The sequence below is a fragment of the Scyliorhinus torazame genome, chromosome 21 (assembly GCF_047496885.1).
Source record: "Scyliorhinus torazame isolate Kashiwa2021f chromosome 21, sScyTor2.1, whole genome shotgun sequence".
In the NCBI taxonomy this organism is placed as follows: Eukaryota; Metazoa; Chordata; class Chondrichthyes; order Carcharhiniformes; family Scyliorhinidae; genus Scyliorhinus; species Scyliorhinus torazame.
In genome coordinates, this window is record NC_092727.1 from 118,988,921 (window position 1) to 119,014,315 (window position 25,395).

Here is a 25,395-nt window from a genome sequence, read left to right on the forward strand (position 1 = left end):
AATTGTAGCTCCAGTATACAGGAGGTTGAGAGAAGTGAGGTCATGAGTAAGGTTTTAAAGTTGCAGGAGTGTACCGGCAGGCAGGAAGGTGGTTTAAAGTGTGCCTTCTTCAATGCCAGGAGCATCCGGAATAAGGTGGGTGAACTTGCGGCATGGGTTGGTACCTGGGACTTCGATGTAATGACCATTTCGGAGACATGGATAGAGCAGGGACAGGAATGGTTGTTGCAGGTGCCGGGGTTTAGTTATTTCAGTAAGCTCAGGGAAGGTGGTAAAAGAGGGGGAGGGGTGGCATTGGTAGTCAAGGACAGTATTACCATGGCAGAAAGGACGTTTGATGAGGACGCGTCGACTGAGGTAGTATGGGCTGAGGTTAGAAACAGGAAAGGAGAGGTCACCCTGTTAGGAGTTTTCTATAGGCCGCCAAAAAGTTCCAGAGATGTAGAGGAAAGGATTGCAAAGATTATTCTGGATAGGAGCGAAAGCAACAGGGTAGTTGTTATGGGGGACTTTAACTTTCCAAATATTGACTGGAAACGCTATAGTTTGAGTACTTTAGATGGGTCCGTTTTTGTCCAACGTGTGCAGGAGGGTTTCCTGACACAGTATGTAGATAGGCCAACGAGAGGAGAGGCCGTATTGGACTTGGTACTGGGTGACCAAACAGGTGGATGAGGGTAAAGCAGTTGATGTGGTGTATATGGATTTCAGTAAAGCGTTTGATAAGGTTCCCCACGGTAGGCTACTGCAGAAAATACGGAAGCATGGGATTCAGGGAGATTTAGCAGTTTGGATCAGAAATTGGCTAGCTGGAAGAAGACAAAGGGTGGTGGTTGATGGGAAGTGTTCAGACTGGAGTCCAGTTACTAGTGGTGTGCCACAAGGATCTGTTTTGGGGCCACTGCTGTTGGTCATTTTTATAAATGACCTGGAGGAGGGCGTAGAAGGATGGGTGATTAAATTTGCAGATGACACTAAAGTCGGTGGGGAGTTGTGGACAGTGCGGAAGGATGTTACAAGTTACAGAGGGACATAGATAAGCTGCAGCGCTGGGCTGAGAGGTGGCAAATGGAGTTTAATACAGAAAAGTGTGAGGTGATTCATTTTGGAAGGAATAACAGGAAGACAGAGTACTGGGCTAATGATTCATGGCAGTGTGGATGAGCAGAGAGATCTCGGTGTCCATGTACATAGATCCCTGAAAGTTGCCGCTCAGGTTGATAGGGTTGTTAAGAAGGCGTACGGTGTGTTAGCTTTTATTGGTAGAGGGATTGAGTTTCGGAGCCATGAGGTCATGTTGCAGCTGTACAAAACTCTGGTGCGGCCGCATTTGGAGTATTGCGTGCAATTCTGGTCGCCGCATTATAGGAAGGATGTGGAAGCATTGGAAAGGGTGCAGAGGAGATTTACCAGAATGTTGCCTGGTATGGAGTGAAGTTCTTATGAGGAAAGGCTGAGGGACTTGAGGCTGTTTTCGTTAGAGAGAAGAAGGTTAAGAGGTGACTTAATTGAGGCATACAAGATGATCAGAGGATTGGATAGGGTGGACAGTGATAGCCTTTTTCCTCGGATGGTGATGTCTAGCACGAGGGGCCATAGCTTTAAATTGAGGGGAGATAGATATAAGACAGATGTCAGAGGTAGGTTCTTTACTCAGAGAGTAGTAAGGGCGTGGAATGCCCTGCCTGCAACAGGAGTGGACTCGCCAACACTAAGGGCATTCAAATAGTCATTGGATAGACATATGGACGATAAGGGAATAGTGTAGATGGGCTTTAGAGTGGTTTCACAGGTCGGCGCAACATAGAACATAATGTTCTATGTTGCGCCGACCTGTGAAACCACTCTAAAGCCCATCTACACTATTCCCTTATGAACATAATGTTCTATGTTCTATGAATGTGCAAACTCCACACGGACAGTGACCCGGGGCTGGGATGGAACCCGGGTCCTCGGCACTGTGATGCAGCAATGCTAACCACTTTACAGCAAGCCAAACTCCATTATAAACCCCACGTAAAACTGATGCAACCAAAAAGCAACTACAAAAAACTTCACGGAGGTGGATGTTAACAGCAAATGCCTGCTTAATTTAACTGCACTACATTTATATAACAAATGTGGTTTAATAAGATATGAAAGCTCCACTTGCCTGAGTCCATGTCTTGATTGGGAGTTCAGAAATTTCTACTGTGGTGGTATCCAATACAGAGATTTCTCCATTAATCATGTATTGATTGGCACCCAGTTCAAAAATTGTACCCTTGAAGTTCTTGTAATTAGGAAGCTATTGAGAAAAAAATCCAACGCGCACATCAGAAGAATTTACATTCAAAAATTCTGTAATAATGAATACATTTAATATGAACAAATTGTGCCATCGGTCAGCAAATGAATTTAATCAGGTATCGACTAAAACCAAATTACCCACATTACAAGATTCCTTCCGACAAATTTCTTAACAGTGTACTAATACAAAGGAGAATGATCTTAAAATGTTCTCAAATTGGGAGAGGTGCATAGGAGCAACATCACTGGGACTAGTAATCCAGAGGCCCTGACTAATTTTCCAGACATCGGGCTGGATTTTCAGAGTCGGGGAGTCTCTGCAGACATTTAAAAATGAAACTGGGACTTGATTCTGGGATTCTCAGCACCCCAATCGCAGCACAGGATAAGGATGCAGGCTGGTACAGGTCTAACCCGACCAGTTGGCTCCAACATGGGGACAAGCAACTCTTAGTGGTTTGCAATTGTCTTGAGGTCCGGCCAGCTTTTCAAATAGTGACTCCTGACCCCTCAGAGGCATTGTGGAACATAGTCTGGATGAGGAAACCTTTAGAAAGGGATCTTAACGGAACTTCCGGGTGCGGCGATGACCAGCTGAGTCGCACGTTTCGGCAGCTCCCTGTGAAACGGACTTTTGGGCTCTTGATAGGAGCCCCAACGGCAATTTTAACGGCTGAAAACACCGTGCGGTAAACCAGAAGGGTGTTCCCCCTGGACACGGATGGAAAAAGGAGAGGAAAGTGGCCGGATTGCAGCGGATCCTTTGGAACAACGGCAAGGAAGGCAAGCAGAAACCAAGATGGCGTCGGAAGGTGGCAGTTTCATATGGGGCCCTGAACAACAAGAGTTTTTGAAACGCTGCGTGGAGGAGATAAAAAAGGAAATGAAGAAAGAGTTGGTGGCCCCGATATTACAGGCGATTGAAGGGCTGAAAGAGGAACAAAAGACCCAGGAGCAGGAGCTTCGGGTCGTGAAGGCGAAAGCAGCAGAGAATGAAAACGACATACAGGGCCTGGTGGTGAAGTCGGAGATACAGGAGGCACACCAGAAACGATCTGTGGAGAGGTTGGAGGCACTGGAAAATAACGCAAGGAGGAACAACTTGAGGATTCTTGGCCTTCCTGAAGGTGTGGAGGGGGCGGACGTCGGGGCATATGTGAGCACGATGCTGCACTTGTTAATGGGAGTGGAGGCCCCGACGGGTCCGTTGGAGGTGGAGGGAGCATTCCGAGTTATGGTGCGAGGACCGAGAGCAGGAGAAGCTCCCAGAGCCATAGTGGTGAGATTTCTCCGTTTTAAGGATAGAGAAATGGTCCTTAGATGGGCGAAGAAAACTCGGTGTAGTAAATGGGAGATCGCGGTGATCCGCGTCTATCAAGATTGGAGTGCGGAGGTGGCGAGAAGGAGGGCGAGCTTTAATCGGGCCAAAGCGGTACTTCACAAAAAAAAGATAAAGTTTGGAATGCTGCAACCGGCAAGACTGTGGGTCACATATCAAGGGAGGCACCACTACTTTGAGACGGCGGATGACGCGTGGACTTTTATTGTAGAAGAAAAATTGGAATGATTGGACTACGAAAATGAACGTTTGGACAAAGTGGTGGGACGAGTGGGGGGGGGGCGAAGAGGGATTGTATGATTAATCCTGCGGTATGGTAACTTTTCTTTCTCCCACAGGTGGTGATGGGGGGAGGTGGGGAGGGAGAGGAGATGGGGCGTTGGCCATGGGAGGCGGGGCCGAGGGAGAGGTGCGGGCTTGGTTCCCGCGCTATGATAATTATGGCGGGAATAGAGAAGCAGGAAGGAGGGGGCGCCGCACGGGGCGAGCCGTGATCACGGGGGGAAGCCGAGGTCAGCCAGAGTTTGCTGACTTCTGGGAGCAACATGGGGGGAGTAATTACGCTAGCGGGGGGGGGGGAATTACTGGGTTGCTGCTGCTGGGGAAAGGGGGGAGTGGGTGCGGGAAAGGATGGGCGGGGGGGCACCGTCTGGGAGAAATACAGCCGCGTGGGAACTGGGCGAGAAGCTGGAAAAAGATGATGGCTAACCGGCAAGGGGGGGTGGGGGGGTGGGAAGCCCCCCAACTCGGCTGATCACGTGGAACGTGAGGGGGCTTAACGGGCCGATAAAGAGGGCACGAGTACTCGCACACCTTAAGAAACTTAAAGCAGATGTGGTCATGTTACAGGAAACGCACCTGAAACTGATAGATCAGGTTAGGTTGCGCAAAGGATGGGTAGGGCAGGTGTTCCATTCGGGGCTGGATGCGAAAAACAGGGGGGTGGCTATATTAGTGGGGAAGCGGGTAATGTTCGAGGCAAAGACTATAGTGGCGGATAACGGGGGCAGATACGTGATGGTGAGTGGCAAATTACAGGGAGAGATGGTGTTGGTAAACGTGTATGCCCCGAATTGGGACGATGCCAATTTTATGAGGCGAATGCTAGGACGCATCCCAGACCTAGAGACCGGAAAGCTGATAATGGGGGGAGACTTTAACACGGTGTTGGAACCAAGGCTGGATAGGTCGAAGTCCAGGACTGGTAGGAGGCCGGCAGCAGCCAAGGTGCTTAAGGATTTTATGGAGCAGATGGGAGGGGTGGACCCGTGGAGATTTAGTAGACCTAGGAGTAAGGAGTTCTCGTTTTTCTCCTATGTCCATAAAGTCTATTCACGCATAGACTTTTTTGTGTTGGGTAGGGCATTGATCCCGAGGGTGAGGGGAACGGAATATACGGCTATAGCCATTTCGGATCATGCCCCACACTGGGTAGACTTGGAGATAGGGGAGGAAACAAGAGGGCGTCCACCCTGGAGAATGGATATGGGACTAATGGCGGATGAGGGGGTGTGCTTAAGGGTGAGGGGATGCATTGAAAAGTACTTGGAACTCAATGACAATGGGAGGTTCAGGTGGGAGTGGTCTGGGAGGCGTTGAGGCGGTGGTTAGGGGGGAGCTGATATCAATAAGGACACATAAAGGGAAGCAGGAGAGTAAGGAACGGGAGCGGTTGTTGCAAGAACTTTTGAGGGTGGACAGACAGTATGCGGAAGCACCGGAGGAGGGACTGTATAGGGAAAGGCAAAGGCTGCATGTGGAATTTGACTTGCTGACCAGGCACTGCAGAGGCACAATGGAGGAAGGCGCAGGGTGTACAGTATGAATATGGAGAGAAGGCGAGCAGATTGCTGGCACACCAATTGAGGAAAAGGGGAGCAGCGAGGGAAATAGGGGGGGTGAGAGACGAAGATGGAGAGACGGAGCGGGGAGCGGAGAGAGTGAATGAAGTGTTTAAGACATTTTATAAAAAATTGTATGAAGCTCAACCCCCGGATGGGAGGGAGAGAATGATGGAGTTTTTGGATCGGCTGGAAATTCCCAAGGTGGAAGAGCAGGAAAGGATGGGATTGGGAGCACAGATCACGGTAGAAGAAGTGGTGAAAGGAATTAGGAACATGCAGACGGGAAAGGCCCCGGGACCGGACGGATTCCCAGTTGAATTTTACAGAAAATATTTGGACTTGCTCGCCCCGCTACTGACGAGGACCTTCAACGAGGCAAAGGAAAGGGGACAACTGCCCCCGACTATGTCAGAAGCAACGATATCGCTTCTTTTAAAGAAGGAAAAGGATCCGCTACAATGCGGGTCCTACAGACCAATCTCCCTCCTCAATGTAGATGCCAAGGTCTTGGCCAAGGTAATGGCAATGAGAATAGAGGAATGTGTCCCGGGGGTGGTTCATGAGGACCAAACTGGGTTTGTGAAGGGGAGACAGCTGAACACGAACATACGGAGGTTGTTAGGGGTAATGATGATGGCCCCACCAGAGGGTGAAACGGAGATAGTAGTGGCGATGGATGCCGAGAAAGCATTTGATAGAGTGGAATGGGATTATCTGTGGGAGGTGTTGAGGAGATTTGGGTTTGGAGAGGGGTATGTTAGATGGGTGCAGCTGTTGTATAGGGCCCCAGTGGCGAGTGTGGTCACGAATGGACGGGGATCGGCATATTTTCGGCTCCATAGAGGGACAAGGCAGGGATGTCCTCTGTCCCCATTACTGTTTGCACTGGCGATTGAGCCCCTGGCGATAGCGCTGAGAGGTTCCAAGAGATGGAGGGGAATACTTAGGGGAGGAGAAGAACACCGGGTATCTTTATATGCGGATGATCTGCTACTATATGTGGCGGATCCAGCGGAGGGGATGCCAGAAATAATGCGGATACTTGGGGAGTTTGGGGATTTTTCAGGGTATAAATTGAACATGGGAAAGAGTGAGCTGTTTGTGGTGCATCCAGGGGAGCAGAGTAGAGAAATAGAAGACCTACCGTTGAGGAAGGTAACAAGAGACTTTCGTTACCTGGGGATCCAGATAGCTAAGAATTGGGGCACATTGCACAGGCTAAATTTGACGCGGTTGGTGGAACAGATGGAGGAAGATTTCAAGAGATGGGATATGGTAGCATTGTCAATGGCAGGGAGGGTGCAGGCAGTTAAGATGGTGGTCCTCCCGAGATTCCTTTTTGTGTTTCAGTGTCTCCCGGTGGTGATCACGAAGGCTTTTTTCAAAAGGATAGAAAAGAGTATCATGGGTTTTGTTTGGGCCGGGAAGACTCCGAGAGTGAGGAAGGGATTCTTACAGCGTAGTAGGGATAGGGGGGGGCTGGCACTACCGAGCCTAAGTGAGTATTATTGGGCCGCTAATATTTCAATGGTGAGTAAGTGGATGGGAGAGGAGGAAGGAGCGGCGTGGAAGAGATTAGAGAGGGCGTCCTGTAGGGGGACCAGCCTGCAGGCTATGGTGACAGCCCCATTGCCGTTCTCACCAAGGAACTATACCACGAGTCCGGTGGTGGTAGCTACACTGAAGATTTGGGGACAGTGGAGACGACATAGGGGAAAGACCGGAGCACTGGGGGGGGTCCCCGATAAGAAACAACCATAGGCTTGCCCCGGGGGGAATGGATGGGGGATATGGAATGTGGCAAAGAGCAGGTATAACGCAATTGAAAGATCTATTTGTGGATGGGAAGTTTGCGAGTCTGGGAGCGCTGACCGAGAAATATGGGTTGCCCCAAGGGAATGCATTCAGGTACATGCAATTGAGGGCTTTTGCGAGGCAGCAGGTGAGGGAATTCCCGCAGCTCCCGACACAAGAGGTGCAGGACAGAGTCATCTCAAAGAAATGGGTGGGGGACGGTAAGGTGTCGGATATATATAGGGAAATGAGAGACGAAGGGGAGACTATGATGGACGAACTAAAAGGGAAATGGGAAGAAGAGCTAGGGGAGGAGATTGAGGAGGGGATGTGGGCAGATGCCCTAAACAGGGTAAACTCGTCGTCCTCGTGCGCCAGGCTAAGCCTGATTCAGTTTAAGGTATTACACAGGGCACATATGACTGGAACACGGCTCAGTAAATTTTTTGGGGTGGAGGATAGGTGTGCGAGGTGCTCGAGAAGCCCAGCGAATCATACCCATATGTTTTGGTCATGCCCGGCACTACAGGGGTTTTGGATGGGGGTGACAAAGGTGCTTTCGAAAGTAGTAGGAGTCCGGGTCGAACCAAGCTGGGGGTTGGCTATATTTGGGGTTGCACAAGAGCCGGGAGTGCAGGAGGCGAAAGAGGCCGATGTTTTGGCCTTTGCATCCCTAGTAGCCCGGCGCAGAATATTGCTAATGTGGAAAGAAGCCAAGCCCCCGGGGGTGGAGACCTGGATAAATGATATGGCGGGGTTCATAAAGTTAGAGCGGATTAAGTTCGTCCTAAGGGGGTCGGCTCAAGGGTTTACTAGGCGGTGGCAACCGTTCGTCGAATATCTTGCGGAAAGATAGATAGGGGAGAACAAAGAAGGCAGCAGCAGCGGCCCAGGACTTGGGGGGGGGGGGGGTGGTGGCCTGAGACAGGCAGTTGCCAATTAGGGCTAGTTTTTATTTTTTGTTATTTAATATTTATTTATTTGTTGTTGTTTTTGTTTAAATTTAAAAAAGGTCATTATTATCTGTATTGTTACAATGTTGTGTAAAGGATGCACAATGTACTGTGTTGGTTGACCAAAAATTTTCAATAAAATATTATTTAAAAAAAAAAGAAAGGGATCTTAACCATGCTCGTCACTCAATACCATGGTCCCTCATATCCTCCATGCCATCTTATGTCCCTCAGTCCCTCTTGTCAACCAAAGGCACTTCTATGCCCATTCACTCAGTATAGACTGTGGACAGAACAAACCCTACAGTATCAATTGCATGTGTGCAAAAGTGTTCGAAGTCATTCATAGCTTTCTTTAAACAAAAACTGCATTTACTACAGCGTTATAAAAATGTCAATCAACCATAACTTTTAAGTATCAACAGAAACTGCAAGCACTTCACACCTTTATCTTGTATAAATACTGAGCAATTAAGGATACGTAATGAGGCATGGCAGAGTGCCCAGACCTCCATGAGTCTGTTGAAACATCTGCACCCAAGGGAAGACATTACTTTATTGACCTTTTCTGTTGGATCTATATTTCAATTGTTGAATATTTATTTACTCATGAGGAGGTGTCAAGCGCTTGCAGATTCTGCTACCTGCCTCTCAAATGAAAATCCATCCCATGATTTCAAATTCTACCATGGAAGCTCGGGGAATTTAAATTCAATTTATTAATAAATTTGGAACGAAATGCTAGTAGTGTTGAGTGACTGTTTAATTCACCTTGGTCAGGTGTTGCTTTGGCCAGTATGTAAATGAGGTCAGCTAGATATGAGCCGGGAGGTATGAACAGAGTGTCGCCATCACATATGGAGCACAGACTGGGCTGGTTGGCTCAGTTATAAGGAGAGTGTGTATGCAGCAGCACAGGGGGCAAGAAGATTGCCAGTTAAACCCACAATTACCATTATGGGTACCAGGCTTTCATATTGAGTATTGTATGGTATTACAAATTAAGTTGGAGGGGGAATTCATGATTACTAACCAATTTGAAAAAGGTTCTTCAACCAAAAAGTTATGACAATCCCTGCCTTAAAGAATTCAAGTTAATGGAAATGGGAACAATTCACTTACCATGGGCACTGGATCATCCCCATCCAGCATATGTCTGATATTATTAACAATTTCTCTTACATCATAATTGGGGATTCTGCATGCCCATCCTGTGCCAATACCATCTGCACCATTCACTAACACCATAGGAATAATGGGTATATACCACTCTGGCTCCACACGCTGATTATCATCATCCATGTATTTCAGGATAGCATCATCCACTGAGGGGAAGAGCCGACGAGCCAATGTACTAAAGAAAATAAATTGTGATTACTACGCAATTCATGGAAGCTAGTTCAAATACAATTTTGACAATTTATGTATTAAAATCTGTAGATATGACCCACCTATTGAAATATGAGAATGTTACATCTACTGGCAATGGTAAAAGGTAAAATTAACTTTATTTACCTGCATCACAATAAAATGCGAAATACGACGATCAGCAAAAAAAAAAAAAGGTTGAAAAAAATTAGGAGCTAGCTTAAAATGGCGAAAAATATTGAAGTGACTAGGTTTGAAATTCTGAGTTTGTAGTTCTTCACAAATAGAGGTTTTCTCAACGTTCTAAAAATCAGAGCACAAATTTTCCCACGTTTCTCATAATCAATTTTCCCTACCCTCTTTTCACGATGTCCATTTTCAGACTGTAGCTCCAAGGGAGAGAAAGATTAAAAATTTTGTGATGCTGAAGTGTATCCTTCATTTTGTGATTTTCTCTCGTATAGCAGTTCTTCAACTTTACTTTGAAACTACTAAGTGTATTTTATTTTCCCTTTCTAGGATATTCAACCACAGAAAATCTCTCCAAGCCTTTCCAGTGCATAGAAATCTATCTTGTTTGCGAAGTACCCTTGCTATCCTGTTTGCAGCATCATTCAGCTGCCCAGCCCATGATCCTGAGTTGTCTTCATACTCCATATTCAAATCCAAATTTCCTGGCAGTGGTGAGAATGTTATGACTGAGGGGGAGTTTGGTTCATGGCTCCATACCGACTCTGCTCTTTTCAAATAAATGTTCGGCTCATTCTTTTTTTTTCTTTTTATAAATTTAAAATACCCAACTGTTTTTTTTGCAATTAAGGGGCAATTCAGCGTGGCAAATTCACCTACCATGCATAACCTTTTGGGTTGTGGGGGTGAGACCCATGCAGACATGGGGAGAATGTACAAACTTCACACGGACAGTGACTCGGGTCGGGATCGAACTCGGGTCCTTGGCGCCGTGAGACAGCAGTGCTAACCACTGTGACCGTGCTGCCCCCTGTTAAGCCCATTCTGAGTCAATGTGTCATTCACACTTATTTTCCAATAAAATATACAACTCACCCAGAATCAGGTCAAACATTTCTTTATAAAAACTTCCAACATATGCTTTTATTTGTTAGAAAACTAAATTGCTTTAGCTCAGAAAGTAAAACTCAGCCATATGATTTAATTTTCAGAGGCCAACTCCTCACTTTCAATGTGTAACAACTGGAACAATTAAAACATTTTTACCTGTTCTGAACTTGCGGCTCAGACATCTTAAAAACAAAAACATTTCAGGAGACTAAGACAACAGGAGATCTGAGGCTGGATTCTCTACCGCCCGCAGCAGAGTTCCTGATGTGTCAGAGAATCCAGCCAGCGCCGGGTAAAACATGTGACCAGCACCCAGCGTTTCCGATGCTCTGGCCCTCCACTGGCAGCGGCATAGAGGTCTGCGGCCCACACCAATGGGAGGATGCAAATGGGTCAAAATAACTCACTTGCATTCTATTAATGAGCCGAACACCGGATTCTCCACACCTCTGTGATTCTCTGGGCCGGGATTCACCTAGGCGTGGATTGGCAGAAGTATTTGTCAGCATGGCCCTGTGGACAAACTGGTTAAGTATTTAAGGTAGGTACCTCCCCCACAATGCAAATCCTGCCCACCCCACAGTCCCCCCAATATAATAGAGAACCCCCCATAAAGGGAAACGACCGAATCAGAGAACTTCGCCATATTAGAGAGCTGGATTCTCCGTTGGCTGGATTCCCTGTTGCGCCGGCAGTGCACCCACGCCCAGGGATTTCCTGACGGCGTGGGGCTGCCCACAATGAGAAACCCCATTGGCCGGCTGGTGGGACAGAAAGTTCTGTTGCCGGCAGGGGCGGCCGTATCAGAAACCCGCTGCAGCAAGACGGAGAATCCCATCCGAGACATTCCCTATCTCAGAGAATCCCCCCCCCCCCATTATCAGTCAGCCCAGCTTGGAAGTTAAAGAGCAACCCAGGCAGAAACAATGGGGGGGGGGGGGGGACTGCTTTTTCACTCATCTGTGCCCGATGCCTGCTGCCTCAGATATCTAGAAAGCAGCTACTGTAACTTAATAAAAATGCCTTAACCACATCACAAGGTTTTGAACCCCTTCAGATCCATTGATCTCTAATGTTTCTATTCACTTCAAAGAGAAATAACATTTAGTAGCTTCCAGACAGCCAGATATATGGATTGTTTATTTTCACTTCCCTTCATGCTTGAATGGATTTCAAGTAGCCTGCTGTGAAAATAACCACAACATTTATTGACATCTAGGAGTTAAGTGCTTTCACTTCCTTTTTCTCAGCAGAAAGCACTTAACTGTTTTTGAAGGGGTCAGGAGCTATCAACCATAGCTAGATGGTTTTTCACTGTTTTGGCCTGAACTGTTCATTAGCTTCCAGGCAGGGTGACTGATTGGGGTGGGTGGGTTCCCTCTTATGAGGGGGGTCTCTGGTGAAGGGCATGGGGGAAGAGCTGATCAGGGTCACTGGTGGTGGTGGGGGGTCAGGTCGCCCTCATGCATGTGTTCTGTGGGGGGCACCCTGGCAAGTCCCACGTTGGGGGGGTGGGGATGAAGCCCCTACTTGTTAGTGAGAAGGGACAGCCAAGATTTGCAATGCAAGGAGTGGCCAGCAGCAGTTGGACCTCACTATCGGGTCGCCTGTTAAAATGGCAGCTTGATAGTGTGATTTGTGACAGAATCGTTTACGATACCAGCCATCCATAAATTTGCCTAGCAAGGGATACTGAATCGCTTCTGGTGCTGCTCCCACGCGAAAAGAAGCGATTCGGATCCAACAGAAAATAGGGCTGGATTCTCATACCCCGCCCGCTGTAGGAACATCATGAGCAAGCTGGGTACAATGGAGAACTCCAATGACCTCGGGCGGGATTCTCCAATCGCCGGCCGGAGCATCCCGTCCATAGTCTCCCGAACGGAGAATCCAGCCCCTGGTTTCAATAAAAGCCACTCAACAATATACTACACATGAATCTATTAACTAGTTTACAGTACAGCTTAGCCATAATGACCATTGAGAAGCAGAACAATGAAATATAGGCATATCATTTTAATAGTTGACAAAATAGAATCTTCCTTTAAAAGTAGCCTTCAAAATATGCAAAATAGGCCAGCTAACTAAATCCTTCCAAAATCATTTCTAGCTGCTATCAATTACGACTTAAACATTGTAATGGCACCCACCTGAGCATAGTGAAAATATATCGAGGACTTGCAGCATCTTTGCCTCCATTTAGCCTTGTACCAAACTGACCAATTGGCTGCAGAACATTGATATTATTGCTGCCCACAAAGTTCTGAGCTAATCCAACAATTGTCATCATAAGAGAAGCCTGAAAGCATCAATTAAAGCAACAGATAGTAAAATGCATTGGAACTGCAATGCAACAAATGATTTGATTGAATATTAATTCACAAAAATAAAATCAGGATATTTTTATGCTGCCACTGAGTGTTCCATTTAAGCTATAATGGTATATATTTGCATTTTATCAGGGGACAAATAATAAGTAAGGGCGATGTTTTAGCAAATCCTATATATCAGTACACACATTTCACCTCTCCTCCAAAAGTTTCAATTCAGGTAGTTCTAAGACCCAGTCCATATAGGCTGGGATTCCGACCGGAGTTTCAGTGCTCCTGTCAGCAGAGAATCAGGACTGGCCCCCACTGGCGCTAGGAACGGCATCCAGGCACAAGATAGTCCTTGGCCATGCATATTTATGGTTGGCAGAGAACATGCTGGTTTCCATGCAAGGGCTGGAAAAGTCTGCCACATGTATCAGAATTCTCGTGTATAACACATTTCCTGTTTACACATTTTGAGCAATGTTTTTGTCAATATTTACAATAGAAAATTTATGGGAAAACAAACGTTTTACTGTTAAAATATATTGATAAATCAATCAACTTAATTAGAAATGCTTTTTGAAATCATACTTATTCATCAGTGATTGAAATGTTCAAACAATTTTTTAAATCACATATTCCGTGATATGATTAAATTTATCCACTGAATAATCTTTTTAATCTCAATACCCCCATTGAGGTTTTACATCAAGGTATCAGCCAATCTCATAAGTATGGTGGTCAACTGAATTTTTACAAGTTAACCTCCATCATAAAATATGCCCAGAAAGTACTTCCCCCATTTTGAGGATTTCTGGCTAATTGTTCCCCCCCCCCCCAAAAAAAAGATATTAAAAGTAGAGATTTAATTTAGAAAGTTTTATTTTGGCCAAACTAGACAATGAGAAATATTGGGCGCGATCTAACGGAAAGGAAACAGAGTCCAGTGTTGAGCACACTTAGCCGGGTATTTCCCGAAGCTGGGAGCAAAGAGAACGATCCACCATCAAACAGGATTGTGCTTGATTTCAAAACTTCACCGAGAAATATCCTGCAGAGGCCACACTTAGTCCCATTTCATTTTAAATGCCATCCCAATTTCGAGACCCCTCACCGCAGTTTCGGACCCCCAACTCCCCTACAAGGGGTCATCATGTCCCCCCACACCCCACCTCATAATAGCAGGGCACCCCACGCCAAATCCCCGTCGCGGGTAAGATGCCACCTGGGAACCCTGGCAATGCCAGAGTGGCATTGGAGTGCCAAGCTACTACCCTGCCCAAAATCCAACCACCTAGGGGCCCCCAATCTCCTGGGAGACGCCCCCAAGTGCCGGTACACCTGGCCAACGTTGGTGGAGACCAGGAGTAACCAGCGCTCACTCAGGGTCAGATCCCGAGACTTGGGTAACTCCGGCGAGTGGGTACAAGTGTGTCGCATTGAACACTTGAAAATGCAGATGTGGGCCACGCCCATTGCAGGCAGGATCCGGGTCACAACATCTCACGAGATGCCATGAGATGTAATGGACCGGGTAAATCTAGCAAGATTTACCGGTCGCGTCAGGTCGGACTCGACCGTTAGATTTTGACCGTTGTATTTTGATGAACTCCTCTGATATCTCCCTGTCTTTTGTGGTCTCTTCACCAACTGCGAAAATAAGACTTTACAGAGAATTAATCTAAGTCAATTTGCCTCTGTATTGTTCTTGAAAATCCGTCTGAACCATTTTTAACACTCAAATGGTAATTTAAATATAAAAACCACGGATGATCTGTTGAACATTATAGGAGTAATTTGTGTACATGGAAATTATTTATTTTTTGTAATTGCTAGTCAGTAAATTCTTTATTTATGTACAGAATAGGGCAGCACGGTGGCGCAGTGGTTAGCATTGCTGCCTCACGGCGCTGAGGTCCCAAGTTCGATCCCGGCTCTGGGTCACTGTCCTTGTGGAGTTTGCACATTCTCCCCGTGTTTGCGTGGGTTTCGCCCCACAATCCAAAAAGATGTGCAGGGTAGGTGGATTGGTCACGCTAAATTGCCCCTTAATTGGAAAAAAGTAATTGGGTACTCTAATTTTTTTTTTTTTTTAAATAAATAAATTTATGTACAGAATGCAGACAATGCTGCCATGGTCACATTTATTACACATGCTGAGGTGCCACGAAAAGATGATGTGCTTTCTTCTTGAACTGCCACAGTTCTTGATATTTGAACACGGAGGTCAAGGGGTTAATAATATATGACTGTAATCATGTCCAGTGCTTTGACAATAATCATTTTTTTTGCGCGATTCAATTTCATAACTTTCCACGTGGCATTTGCGTTTATGATACCCAAGTTGCTAGTCCAGTAATGGCACTCGACGATATGACAGGTAGAGAGGCCCATTCTTTTGTGGTCTTTGCTATGAAGCTGTTAATTCCGGATCTCAATACTGAGATTCCAAACTCGCTGGAAGATTTATCATAGCAATGCCCTTAAATACCCTGACTCATTGTGAGCAACATCGGCAAATAGCAGTTTAAGACATTGGGTGGGATTCTCCAGTCCGCCAGCGTGTTTACCACGCGGTGCGCGCCCGCCGGCTGCGCGATTCTCCGTTCCCGAAGCCAGCTAATGGGGTTCCCCACTGTGGGCACCACACGCTGCCAGGAAACCCACAGATGTGAGTGCGCTGCTGGCGGACCGGAGGACCCCGCCGACGGAGAATTCTGCTGATTGTTTCAGCTTCTTAAGGCAGGACTACCACTGATTATCAATTATAGAAATCATTTAAATATTATTCTCTCGTGTACTTTGGAGGAGGGCATCAAAATGAAAGCTTTGTCCCTTCGTCAAGTAGGAATTTGATATATGCCACAAAATTCACATGAGCACAAACTTTCACGCATCATGAATTGTTTCCAAGCTAAACAAATCTATTTTTATAGAAGAGGAAAATTAATAGCAGTTAACCAACAGTCTTACCTCACCATGATGATAGGCTGATATCTCAGCAACAGAACCAGCCAATTGGGCAACTTTGACTTCGCGTTTGTCATTTCGCTTAAAACAGGTGAATAAAACCTTGCGCTGACCAGGTTTCAGTCCTTGATTAATAAACATGTTGGGTGAAAGAAATGTAAAGTCAAATATTCCCAAGAAGAATGCACTCCCAAAGTGAAATATTAACTTTAATGTCCACTGCTATCCTGGTTGAGATCAACAAATCGAGCAGACATGGGACACATTTCCTAGGGTGACATGACTCAGTAGAACATCATATGGTACATTTAAACACATCCACCAAGAAATGGCATATCATAAAATCTGAACTTAAGTAGCTGGACACAGATTTTAGTCGAACTGACTACTGCTCATTTACACTCGCATTCAGATGTTGGCACAACATATAAAATCCCTTTTCTGTTCCATCAACCTATATTTATGCAACTCATTTGAGTTAAGAACTAAAGTAAACAATTTATCCACATGCCCCAGGTTTTTCCAGGACATCTGAAAGTTTGGATTTTGTTGCATCATTTCTATCATATGCTAAATCATATACAACTGGTGAAGCCTCAGCTCGAATATAAGTGGTTAGCACTGCTGCATCACATCGTCAGGGACCCGGGTTTGATTCTGACCTCAGGTGACTGTGTGGGTTTTCTCCAGGTGGTATCATAGTGCAGAAGGAGGCCATTCGGCCCATCGAGTCTGCACCGGCTCTTGGAAAGAGCACCCTACCCAAAGTCCACACCTCCACCCTATCCCCATAACCCAGTAACCCCACCCTACACTCAGGGCAATTTTGGACACTATAGGCAATTTAGCATGGCCAATCCACCTAACCCGCACATCTTTGGACTGTGGGAGGAAACCGGAGCACCCGGAGGAAACCCACGCACACACGGGGTGGATGTGCAGACTCCGCACAGACAGTGACTCAAGCCGGAATCGAACCTGGGACCCTGGAGCTGTGAAGCATTTGTGCTATCCACAATGCTACCGTGCTGCCCGTTTGTATTGAGGAAGCAGAAGGGCTGCAGAAGGACTTGAACAGGCTAGGAGAGTGGGCAAAGTGGCAGATGGAATACAATGTGGAAATTTGAGGTTATGCATTTTGGTAGGAAGAATGGAGGCATAGACTATTTTCTAAATGGGAAACGATTTAGGAAATCAGAAGCACAAAAGGGACTTAGGAGTTCTAGTTCAAGATTCTCTTACGGTTGACGTGCATGTTCAGTCGGCAGTTATGTAGGCAAATGCAATGTTATCATTCATGTCGAGAGGGCTAGAATACAAGAGCAGGGATGTACTTTTGAGGCTGTATACGGTTCTGGTCAGACCCCATTTGGAGTACTGTGAGCAGTTTTGGGACCCGTATCTAAGGAACGATGTTCTGGCCTTGGAAAGGGTCCAAAGGAGGTACACAAGAAAGATCCCTGGAATTAAGAGCTTGTCATATGAGGAGCCGTTGAGGACTCTGGGTCTATATTCATTGGAGTTTAGAAGAATGAGGGGGTTCTTATTGAAACTTACAGGATACTGAGAGACCCAGATAGAGTGGAGGCGGAGAGGATGTTTCCACTTGTAGAAAAACTAGAATCCGAGACCACAGCCTCAGACTGAAGGAACAATCATTTAAAACTTACATGAGGAGGAATTTCTTCAGCCAGAAGAATCGGTGGTGAATCATTGAGTGTCTTTCAGACAGACATAGATAGGTTCTCGATTAATAAGGGGATCAGGGGTTTTAGGGAGAAGGCAGGTGAATGGGGATGAGAAACACATCAACCATGATTGAATGGCGGAGCTGACCCGATGGGCCAAATGGCCTCATTCTGCTCCTAGGTCTTATGACTAATTTCAGTGGAAAGACTGGAACAGCTGATCAGAGCAGTGGTTTGATTTGTGTCCAAAACTATAAAGAATTTTCAGAGACATATTGGGTCGATAACGAGGACATCAATTCAAGTATTTGGAACAAGAACCAAAGGGGAGATGAGAATTTTGAATGAAATGATTTGTTGTTAATCTGAAATGCACTGCCAGAAAGGGTGGAGGAAAGCAAACTCAATACTAACTTTCAAAAGTGAATTGTGTACACATCTCAAAAAGAAAAATTTGCAAAGCTGCAGGGAAAAAGCAGTGGAAAAGATTATGTAAGATAACTGTTCTCAGAGGGTGGTACATTTTTGGAATTCTCTGCCCTAGATGGCTGTGGAAGCTTTGTCGCTGAGCATGTTCAATACGGAGATCACTGGATTTCTACATATTAAAACATCAAGGGATACGGGGATAGTGCCGAAAAATGGTATTGAAGTAAAGATGACGATTTCATTGAATGGAGTGGGCTGAATGGTTTATTCCTAGCGCTTATGTTCTTTCAAACAGTCGGAAGACATGATGGGCTGATTGACCCCATTTCTATTGCAGTATTCTATTTCCTATTGTCCAGCAATTGATTTGCAACAAATCTACATATGCAATTAAATAACAAAAAAATTATATGAAGCGGCCAACCGTTAGCCTTTTGCTGCCTACAACCTATCGTGAAGACCAGATGCATTCACGAGTAAGGAAGAACAGTGATAATTAATCAATTGTTAGACAACTTGGGTGGGATTCTCCGACCCCCCGCTGGGTCGGAGAATCGCCGGGGGGGGGGGGGGGGGGGGGATGAATCCCGCCCCCGTTGAATTCTCCGGCACCGAAAATTCTGCGAGGGCGGGAATCGCACCGTGCCGGTCGGCGCCCCACCTCCCCGGCGATTCTCCGGCCCATGATGGGCCGAAGTCCCGCTGCTGTCATGCCAGTCCTGCCGGCGTGAATCAAACCACCTCCCTTCCCGGTGGGACTGACGGCGCGGGTGGGGGCGATCTGGCCCTGGTGGGTGCCCCCACGGTGGCCTGGCCCGCGATTGGGGCCCACCGATGCGGAAGTGACACCCCCACCCCCCCGCCCGGCGCAGGGATGACGTCAGCAGCCACCGACGCTCCCGCGCATGCGCGACCTTCCGCCAAGGTCCATTCGGCCCCAGCTGGTGTGGCGCCAAAGGCTTTTCCCGCCAGCCGGCGGCGTGCCAACCACTCCACGTGGGGCTAGCCCAAGGTGAGGGCTTGGCCCCTAAAGGTGCGGAGGAATCCGCACCTTTGGGGCAGCCCGACGCCGGAGTGGTTCCTGCCACTCCATCCCACCGGGACCCCCTGCCGGGTAGGGGAGAATCCCGGCCCTTGTCCTTAAATGTTCAAAATGTCTAGATAGAAAACTACCGTTATGCTATAAACGAACAAATAAACCAGTGCATTTATCACAGCTAAAAACTCACCATCCACAAGTGAAGGAATTGACCTCTCATTGTCAGAGTTTGAGAAAAGCACCAGTTCCTTATTGATGAACTCATTGTAAGTCAAATATTTTGTTTCTTTCCCGTACAAGTATTGCTGTAAAAAGGTCAAAATGATTTTATGTAAGTATTTCCAGGAAGATTCTATAGCAGAGCAGGCCATGCCCTGCACCTCAACATACAATCAGACTATACCAGTTGTGAATTTATTCTTCATAACTGCCAAAGATCTACATCGTTTATAGTTTTGTCTGTACATAAATTATTTTTATTCAGCTTCCATGTGGCACATTCCAGGTACTGTTATAACATTACTAATTTATGAAATTTGTGATTTGCAGCAAATTAATTTTGATACAGTACTTCTGGTAATCCATCTATTTTCCGCTGTCTTCTGTCAACCATGAAGTTAGTCAGCCATTCTTTGCGTTCGTCGATTTTTTTCCGGCTAAATGCCTGAAGAATGAAAGTATTATTAATTGAAGCATTTTATGTGACAAAACTCTGATTTTGACAATATATTGTAGCACTCAGTTCTCACCAGAGTTATCGCAGCATCATCTTCTGGTCCACCATATTTAAAGGGGATTCGATGCCTCTGCATTTCAGCAAAATATTCCTTTGCCTCTTTAGAAGTGCTCGTACCCAAACCTAGATGATTTAAGTTCAGTAGTTAGATGTTAGCCAAATACACGAGTACGCAGAATATCACAAGAAGTCATGAGACACTTCTGAAGAGTTAAGAGCGGAATACTAACAGTTCACCTGTCAATCAAAAATGGTGAGGTACAGACAAAAAAAAAGAAAACTGCAAATTTTATGGGACGGAATATTCCAGTCCTTCATGCCAGTGGAACCTCCGATGTGATCGGAGATTTCAATGGCTCGCCGGCTCCACCGCGGAGAAATTCGCAGCAGGGGTCTAGAAAATTCTAACCATCAAGTCAGAACTCAATCCTACAAGAATGAAGAGTAGATTCTATTCTGTCATATTTTTAAAAAATAAATAAATGTAGAGTATCCAATTCTTTTTTTTTTTCCAATTAAGGGGCAATTTAGCGTGACCAATCCACCTACCCTGCATATCTTTGGGTTGTGGGGATAAGATCCACACAGACACAGGGAGAATGTGCAAACTCCACACACAGTGACCCGGGATTAAACCCGGGTCTTTGGCGCCGTTTTGATCTATTTACAAGAAAAAATGAAATGCTAAAAGTATATATTTTTTGTATCATTTTCATTTCATTTTCGTATCAGAGGAAACTTTATAACGAAGTAAAATAGGTTTTTACAGTTGAGCGTACCATAACACAGGGTTTTAAACAAACCTTTGTAGTACTTTATTCTCCAAGTTCTGCTGTTGTCTACGTTACTCTTCCATTCTTCAAATTCAGGGATACTGTAAAATGCCAGTTCTTGCTTGTTTTTTGATACCTGGGAAAACCATAACCTGAATTTATATAGACTATTGAATGCCTCTGCTGTATTAGTTCACTAAGCACTGAAAACTTTGACGTCAAATTAAGTCTGAATCTGCATCTTTTACATGATGGACCGTTTCAGAATATTATTTGATTCAATACTATTCAAAAATATCTGAACAAACCTTCACAATTGGAGTAATAAACTCCTCAATAAAGTTATGCCTGAGCAATGAAGGCCAGTTGTGGTGAATGAAATTGATCAACAAGCCCTTGATATGTGAACCATCTTGATCCTGCAAAATAATAATTCAGTAGAATTAGGATTCATATTATAGTGTGGAACATTTTCCACAAGCATGCATAACAAAATGCATTAGGAGATAAGATTTTTATAAACAAGATCTCAAATACATTCGTCCCTGTAGCTTAAGGCAATTAAGGTGCAGATCCAGGTACTTTTAAAAAGAGTTTATGGTCTCTGCCTCCACCACCATCATGGACAGCGAATTCCAGACTCCTACTATCCTCTGCGTAAAATGGTTCTTCTTCATGACCCCTGGTGCTAGAATTTTCCACCAGGGAAACAATTTTTATCCTATCCAACTATATCTCTTCCCTTCATAATTTGGTACACCTCAATTAAGTCACCCGTCAGCCTTCTTGGTTTCAAGGAAAATAATCCCAACCTATCCAATCTTTCCTCGTAGCTACACTTTTCTAGCCCTCACAACATTCTTGCAAACTTCCTCTGCACTCTCTCCAGAGCAATAACACCCTTCCTGTAACGGGGCGACCAGAACTGCACACAATACTGCAGTTGTGGCCTCACCGCTGTTTTATACAATTCCAATATTATATCCTTACTTTTATATTCGATACCTCTGCCAATTAAGGAGAGCATTCCATATGCTTTCTTAACAAACTTGTCTACTTGATCTGTTGCCTTTAGGGACCTGTGTACTTGTACGCCAAGATCTCTCACTTCATCTACCCCTCAGTATATTCCCATTTATTGTGTACTCCCTATAACTGTTTGATCTCCCTAAATTCATCACACTTCTCTTGTGTTAAATTCGATCTGCCACTTTATTTTCTTTGTCTTAAGCACAAAATAAATGTATATTTCATTTGTTTTCAGAATTGTCACCATACAGTGCACAACACTACTAAAATCGGTCAACTTTTTAATATCACAAATGTTTTCCTATAATTCACTTAATAATATAGTGATATGTTGAATGATCAGATCACCTCGAGCAGGCCGAATCCTGCAGCATTTTATATCTTTAAAACAAGCAAACTACTGCAGATATGGAAAATCTGAAATAATAACAAAGTGCTGGAAAGACTCAGCTCTGAACTATACTATTCAGGACTGAGGAGACATATTTGGCTCAAAACATTGGGGGCAATTCTCCGGTCCACCTCATGCAGGCAAATCACACTAGGGCCGGAGATTCTTGAGAGAGTGCCATCACGTGATTTGCGCCAGGCAGAACTCATTTTGAGGTTCTCCCCTCTCCCGGCTGACGACTAATGGGCGTGAATGAGATTAGCATATTTAAATAAGCTGAATTTGTTTTAAGCCGGATTCATCCGGCTCGTGGAAATCACCCATCTACCCGCGCACGTAAAGTTGGCAGGAATCACTACTAGTTTCTGAAAATGGAGACAAGGCGTGATGACCATGCCCGGGCCCCGGGTGGTCAGGGACTGGTCTCCTGGTGTTTGGCACAGCCAAGCGGCAGGGCCTGAAGGGGGGGGGGGGTTCATGGCATCGCTGACTTGAGTGTGGTGGAGGGGGCCTGAAGCAGGTAACTGGTGATGGGGTGGAGCATTATTTTGAGTTTGGGGCACCTTTAAAACTGGCACCACAATCTCGGAGGAGTCAGCCTTGCCGGACTCTTTAGGTCCTAATACATCTCTTTCACGGCATATATCACCCCAACCTCCAAATAATTGTCCCAAGTGTGGGTGGATTGTGATTGCAATCATGCTTAACCACTCGGTGCCCATAAACTCTATTTCTCTCTCTAAGATTCTGCCAAGCCACTAAGTATTTCCAGCACTTTGCTTTTGTCAGCAATTTATACCTTGTTTAGCCAATGGCATTCACTGGCAATAGAATGCAATTTGAATAGATCACAACTTTTTGTGGAGGATGGGGTTGGGAAGGGTGGCATAGGGAGGAGAGAGTGATTTGCCGTGCTGCTGCGAATCAATGCTGACAATCCGGATATTCACGGCCTGAACTTTACACACTACTCGAAAAGATGAGCTACTTTTTCATTGCGATAAAACAATTAAACCAACCTGATCTGTCATAATCATCAGCTTTCCATAGCGGAGTGTCTTCAGAGACTCTTGATCATTATAATCCTTCTTGTACTGTAGACCAATGATTTTTATCACGTTGTTGATCTCAGCATTTTCCATAATCTGCAAAAACAAAAATACCATTGGTACATAGTCCAAATGTTTCTAATTGCCTACTAAAGTAGTAGCCCATCATATTAGCCATTGGAATCTTCACTGTCTAGAATGGAAAATAGCATGGTTCATTTGAAGTACCAACTCAGACTGGGCAGCACTCCCCTTCTTGATCCGACCAATAGTGCTTAATCAAAGCAGAATTATTGGTGAACTGTCTGCTGGGGACACATAATAATAATCTAATAATTTTTATTAGTGTCGCAAATAGGCTTACCATAACACTGCAATGAAGTTACTGTGAAAATCCCCATGTCGCCACACTCTGGCACCTGTTTGGCTACACGGAGGGAGAATTCAAAATGTCCAATTCAGCCAACAAGCACATCTTTCAGGACTTGTGGGAGGAAACCCGACCACACGGAGAAAACCCACGCAGGCACAGGGAGAACATGCAGACTCTGCACAGTGACCCAAGCCGGGAATTGAACCTGGGTCCCTGACGCTGTGAAGCAACTGTTTTTCCCATATCCTTACTGCAGAGTGCACAGAAGGGGGAATTATCTTTGTAAATCATCTAACATTAAAGGCGCAATTCAACTAAATGGGAACAAAGTCCCATAGCGAGTGTGATTATCTGTGTGTTTCCCGGCGCTCACAGCGCCAAGAATCACATGGCTATACACGGTCACTCGTTAAATAAGGGACCTCAGCAGGGAACGCGCAGCCAAGGCTGCACATAGCCCCTTTTTCTACATCAAGGAGCTCCACTCGCCAGAGCTCCTCAGTGGAGCGAGAGATGGGAATGCCATTTTTAAATGGTGTCCTGATCTTGGGAGGCCCCCAACCACTCCAAGCACTTCAGGAGGGTCCATGCCGCCCCCCCCCCTCCCAACACCCTCGCAGAGCACCCCCAACTCAGCACTGTTGGGTACCAGATGTAAACCACGCTGGCGGGAGTTCGGCCGTTCGACCGCGGAGGCCTCTTTTAGTGACCCCCGACTGTTGCCGCGGCGACCACGTGCGCACGACTGGCGGGGCGGCAGAGAATCACGGAAGCGCCGCCACGCCGGATTTACGGCGTGAACGGCTATTTGCCGCCCCTGTGGAGAATGCCATTCCATCTAGTCCCCATTTGTGGGGACCAGTGCTGAACAGCATTCGCCCGAGGTCTCGGAGGTGAAGAGGATACATCACCTGTCGCTTTGGCAGTGCCCCGATCAGCTCGCACCCAGGTGGCAGCAGCAGTGCCAGGGTACTACACTGCCGAAACGACAAGCACTGGGAGACTCCACGGGCGGGTTTCTCCCTTTTTGGGGACTAAGTCCCCAGGCACACCGGAAAACAGGTGAGAAGCACTCCAGACTTTTCCCCCAAAAGTCCAGTGATTCCACGTTGTCCAGGGGGCTAGCAGAGCCCCGGCGTGCATTCCGAGCTCTGGCTGCCGGCGGGGCCCTGCGCACGGCCACCGACATGGCGGAGCCACACAGCGGGCCCGCACAGAGTAAGGTAGCCCCCCCCCCCCCGATGGCGGGTCTGGCCACCGCTGAGCCCCCCTGCCCCAACCAGGACCGCTACCGCGGGTCCCAGCTCCTGCCGGGTGGTACCAGATGTAAACCACGCCGGCGGGAGTTCGGCCGGTCGACCGTGGAGGCCTCTTTCAGCGGCCCCCGACTGGCACCGCGGCGGCCCCGCGCACGCGACTGGCAGAGAATCGCGGAAACGTGCCGCGCCGGATTTACGGCGTGAACGGCTATTCTCTGCCCCAGTGGAGAGTGCCATTCCATCTAATCCCTGTTTTTGGGGACCAGTTCGGAGCAGAATTCGCCCGAGGTCTGAGGTGAAGAGGATACATCCCAATGTCTTGGTTACCTCAGGAATCTGCACATTAAAGTGAGGCTAGCTGTCTCACTTTAATATGCAGGTTTGCTTAAAAAGTGCCCACAATGGGCAGGATTTACATCGCAACATCTCACGAGATTGCACGTGACATTAAGTGCCAGACAGATCCCAGGAGCAGGGTCTCCCGGCTTTTATCAGCTACACTGTGCCGCGGGCGGGCTGCTTTTCAGGCGCAGCATGGCCATTGGATTGAGCCCTAGACTTGCATAAAAAACATTCTTGGACAACTAGAAAATGCAGAAATGTACTATATTACGGTTTTCAAACTACAGCATACAGGCCACAACGCAGGCCGCCCTGCCTCTCCATCTGGCCTGCAG

General features: G+C 46.3%; 1 protein-coding gene across 1 annotated transcript in view; it reads right to left on the reverse strand.

Moving 5' to 3' along the window:
* top2a (DNA topoisomerase II alpha) overlaps positions 1-25,395 on the reverse strand; it is a 79,406-nt gene that overhangs the window by 32,368 nt on the left and 21,643 nt on the right. Inside the window, exons 13-22 of the mRNA XM_072487392.1 lie at positions 23,057-23,182; positions 20,926-21,036; positions 20,648-20,753; positions 19,858-19,967; positions 19,680-19,772; positions 19,299-19,413; positions 15,956-16,077; positions 12,818-12,966; positions 9,342-9,573; positions 2,153-2,287 (exon numbers count right to left, since the gene is read on the reverse strand). Coding sequence (XP_072343493.1) covers positions 2,153-2,287; positions 9,342-9,573; positions 12,818-12,966; positions 15,956-16,077; positions 19,299-19,413; positions 19,680-19,772; positions 19,858-19,967; positions 20,648-20,753; positions 20,926-21,036; positions 23,057-23,182 — 1,299 coding nt within the window. The remainder of the gene's footprint in view (positions 1-2,152; positions 2,288-9,341; positions 9,574-12,817; positions 12,967-15,955; positions 16,078-19,298; positions 19,414-19,679; positions 19,773-19,857; positions 19,968-20,647; positions 20,754-20,925; positions 21,037-23,056; positions 23,183-25,395) is intronic.